Source organism: Apaloderma vittatum, unplaced genomic scaffold (assembly GCF_000703405.1).
Source record: "Apaloderma vittatum isolate BGI_N311 unplaced genomic scaffold, ASM70340v1 scaffold38547, whole genome shotgun sequence".
Lineage (NCBI taxonomy): Eukaryota > Metazoa > Chordata > Aves > Trogoniformes > Trogonidae > Apaloderma > Apaloderma vittatum.
Window position 1 is genome coordinate 29,480 of NW_009727465.1, and position 4,470 is coordinate 33,949.

Consider the following 4,470-nt stretch of genomic DNA (forward strand, 5'->3'; position numbering starts at 1 on the left):
ATCCCAGAAACTCACCCCGGTGCATCTCTCTCCGACGACTTAGCAAGAGCAAAGCCGGTCGTTTGGAGCTGCACTAAGGAGTGAACATTCTTCTTTCTCAGGGCATGGAAATTGTCCAGACCATGAACAGCGATCCTGGCCTGGCTGTAGGTGAGGCACTTTTTGTCCTATTGGAAAATGACGGCTAATTAACCGCGGCCTTCCCACGGCAGCTTTTACGAGTATTTCAGATGCTGCTTAATGATTCCATCCACCTCTCAGGAAAATATTTTCGGCAGTAGGCTGAGCCTTCAGATCTGGCTTAGCAAAATCCACCTCCCCTACCTGAATCCAGAAAGAAAAGGGTCCACGGTTTTTCTCAGAATACGGAGTATTTGTTTTCCCACCAATCACAGGTTACACGGCGTTCAATGGAGTGGACTTTGAGGGCACTTTCCACGTCAACACTGCCACAGATGACGATTATGCCGGCTTCATATTTGGCTACCAGGACAGTTCCAGTTTTTACGTGGTCATGTGGAAGCAGATGGAACAGACATACTGGCAGGCGAACCCCTTCCGAGCAGTAGCGGAACCTGGAATTCAACTGAAGGTAAAGCCACCAGTGAAGAAGACTTTGGTAGTGGGTTTGTGCTGCTCGGACACCTGCAATGGGGCAGAGCGACAGTCAGGCAGCGCTTTATCCACACAGTTCACCACTCTCTTCTCTGCTTTAGGCAGTGAAATCAAAAACAGGCCCAGGTGAGTACCTCCGCAACTCTCTGTGGCACACCGGAGACACCACGGACCAGGTCAAACTGCTGTGGAAGGACCCTCGCAACTCCGGCTGGAAGGACAAGACGTCCTACCGCTGGTTCCTGCAGCACCGGCCGCAGGTCGGATACATCAGGTGAGGGGTTCTACAGTTCCCTCTGCACGGAAACACAAAAGCAGCACCTCCGGCGCAGCCCCGCCGTGAAGAGGAGGGAGACTCTCTGAGGAACGACCTCGGTGTCACGTTCGCATCCTACACGCGCTTGTTCTCTTCCAGAGCTCGCTTCTACGAGGGCCCCGAAGTAGTAGCGGACACGGGAGTTGTCCTTGACACGACCATGCGAGGAGGACGCCTGGGAGTCTTCTGCTTCTCCCAAGAGAACATTATTTGGTCAAACCTGCGCTACCGCTGCAACGGTGAGTGAGCCTGCAAGGCCAAACACAGGCTTTCCGGCCACTTTGCTTTCAAGCCGTTAAGTTGTTCCAGTAGCTTCGTGCATTTTTCTTTTCTGGTTTTCCTTCTAATCCACACTTGCTTTAATCTCATCCTCCTCAGACACCATCCCAGAAGACTACGAAACATTTAGAGTTCAGCAAGACTAACCTCCGGTTAAAAACATCTGTCCAGCCAAACCTGCTTTAAAAAAAAGAAAAACAACAAAAAAACCAAGGAAAAATGTGCTCATCTGCCCCACTCTCGCTCTGGTAACCCTTTCTAAAGAACTGTCAGTCGTGTCCCACCGCACTCTGCACGGCCCCGGCTGTCCATGCATTAGCTGGCATCTTTTCTACCACAGCAACTTTCTTTAAACGCTACAAAAAACTCATCAGCAGAGGCGCAGCCAGCGTTGAGTAGAAGCCCGTGCTGCCCTGAGCACTAGTTCTCTGTGCCACGTGGAAAAAAGATGCGCTGAGAAGCCACCTGGAATTGTTCGAGTCAGTTTAGCGCGGATGATTCCCAGGAATCTCCGTCCTGCCCCAAGGCTCTCGGTGTGAATGTCGTTCTCCTTTTCAAGACCTACCGCAAAGCAAACGCAGCGCTCCAGTCTGAGAAGGACACAGAGAGCAGCCTATGTACAAAGTTGCTCACAAAACATTAAGGAAAAAAAAAGGCACTTTAAGGAGAGTATCTTTGTTCTGGAATGTTGGATAATAAATACTTGGAATGTGGGATGATAAATACTTGGAATGTGGGATAATAAATACTAGACTTCTCCTTGGTCACCTGCACAGTTGCTTTTTCCTCTTTTCGGTGCACACCTGTACCTCGTTTCGGTACAGGTGTGTAACAGAGAAACCCTCAAAAGCTGAAAGCGCTCAAACTGCTAAAGAGCTCCCGGCTGAATACGGACCTTTGTGAGCAGCACAAACGCACGGGGCTGCTTTTCTTCTCAGGAAACTGCCCCCAGGTAAGACTGTCCTGCCTGTCCTACCTTCCTGCAAGTGGCAGCTCATTTGAGAGGGAAAAATGAAAGTTTTAGGCTTGATTTGTCCTGTGAGACCCTGCCAGGCCTCCCAGGAGTGGAGCTGCGGAACTGAATGAAGGGCAAAAGGCTTCTAGAGCTGGTAACCTGGGAAGCCTTTAATCCCCCATTCCTGTCATCCCCGTCTCTTCCAGGGAAACCCCACCCTGGCAGCATTCCAGGCTGCCTAACGAGACAATAAAAGGCAATTTTTGCCAGATGCTTCAGGTGAGCAGCTCCTGTCGATCGCACCGAACCTCGCTCCTTGTCTCAGAAGCCTCGCTCGGGGTTTCGTCAGTGAGGCAGATCCCGGCGAACGCCGAACCGCGTGGTTTCGCCGGCTCATTATGAGTTCTGCTCTAGAATGCGGCTGCAGGATGAAATCCCGCTTCTGTTAAACGTTACCGAACGAGCGAGGTGTGAACACAGTCCCTCCTCTCAGAAAACTGATGGCAGAAGCTGTGCTCCACCCAGCGCGGGGGCCCGCAGCTCCGTGCACTTGAATTTTTCACTCTGGAGGTAACAGCACAAGCAGAGATCTGCCCAAAACCCCACAGGATTTGCTAACGGGCTCGTTTAGAGACGGGTTCCTTGGCTGATCACAGCACTTCCACAACATCTCCCTTCACCATTCTAAGAGTGCCAGGAAAATGGCCACTACATTTGCTTTCCCGGATAGGAAAGGGAGTCCCTCGGTCTGTCCCAGCAGCTCTTCTCACCCCCAGCTCTGCTCACCGCGACGACCAACCCAGCACGGGACTCACCGCGTGAAAGCTACCCCCAGTAGCTGACGCACGAGCGTAGGACAACCTCATCGGGCGAGTCTGAACGTCTGCACGCTCGTTTTCTCCGTCCAAAAAATCCAGCGGCTCAGACAGACAGACCGAGTGTCCTTCCCCCAGAAAGCTGTCGCATTCCTGGGAATCAGAGAGCAGAGCCTGGCACTGTCAGCTCCCCAGAATGATTCGGTTTTGCTGTTTCTTTACAAAGAGCGCTGGGAACGCCGCTGCTTCAACACTGAAATCCATCAGCCAAAAGGCAAACGAATGACCAAGGGCACTGAGAAAAAGCCAAGCGGCCAGAGACAAAAAACATTTCAACTTTTATTACATTTCGTTTACAAATAATGCAAAGATACAAAGACAAAAGCCTTCACATACACACACACACACAAAGAAAGACTGAAAAGAACGCACATTTATTTGAGCTGCTTTTTCACATCATTTCTCAGATTGCAAACACTTAAAGCCAACTTCAGGTTTCCACTTTACTTATAGAAAAACACAATAAATAGAATTTTTATGTCGCAGGGACAACTCTTCCAGAGTTCCTGTGCCACCAACGCTGTAGCTGAATATAGGATTGCATATATCAGTGAAATAATCCACAAATTACTTTAATAGAAAAAGTTTAGCTTGTAAAGAACAGTATATTATACTGTCTCTGAAAATGCATAAAGTCTGACATTTTCCCCCAAGCTCGACAAACGACACAAAGTTGTTTTTAGCTGCCAGTCTGTGAGAGAAGCTGCCAAAAGCAGCTGTTATTTAATTTTATTAAAATCAAACTTTCCCTTCGCGAGCACTAACACGCTTCCTCGTCCGCTTCCTCTGCGCGGAATCCTTGCCCGGACGGGGGCTCCACCCAGGTCAGGAGACAAATCATCTCAAGGTTCTAATTCCTCCCCAAAAAGAAAAACCTCAGGATCTGCCGTCGTATTCGTCAGGAGCTGACCGCAAGACAATATTTTAACGACTACGCTGCAAAACGCTGACGGGGGAGCGGTGGGTGCGCGCACGGTGCATCCACACACACAGCGACCTTGCGCCCGCGCCGATGCTCGTGCCGCAAATATCCAGGATCCCGTAAGTAAAGAAAGTTTTGCCTAAGCAAGCTCTATACCCCGCCCCCCTAAATATTATCATATAACTTTTATATTCAACATCTACTCCACGAGGGCAGAAGCTTTACCTATTCATCTTCTCTATAGTTAATGCCTTAGAAATCCCCAAACTGAGCCAAGCTTAATCTTTTCCTTTCAAACGGAGGCTCGTGACATTAGACATCAGCAAAGATATTCGAGAGCGGCTTTTCCTTCTTGACAAACAGCCAAAGCAGATTTTACGGGATTAAAACATCGCCCTTGGTGCGGTACAGTTCAACTCCATTTCTAGGAGCAAGTTGAAGCCTGTACAATTTCGGAAGGAAACGCTGACAGCTCCGGCTGGAGAAACCGGTTCTTACATCAGATTTA

The 4,470-nt window shown here is 49.5% G+C and overlaps 1 protein-coding gene across 1 annotated transcript in view; it reads left to right on the top strand.

Moving 5' to 3' along the window:
* The window catches only part of COMP (cartilage oligomeric matrix protein), a 14,136-nt gene extending 12,780 nt beyond the window's left edge, over nt 1–1,356 (top strand). Inside the window, exons 15-19 of the mRNA XM_009873677.1 lie at nt 102–150; nt 396–592; nt 717–889; nt 1,031–1,170; nt 1,310–1,356. Of these exons, the coding sequence (XP_009871979.1) occupies nt 102–150; nt 396–592; nt 717–889; nt 1,031–1,170; nt 1,310–1,356 (606 nt within the window). The remainder of the gene's footprint in view (nt 1–101; nt 151–395; nt 593–716; nt 890–1,030; nt 1,171–1,309) is intronic.
* The last annotated feature ends 3,114 nt before the right edge of the window (nt 1,357–4,470 follow it).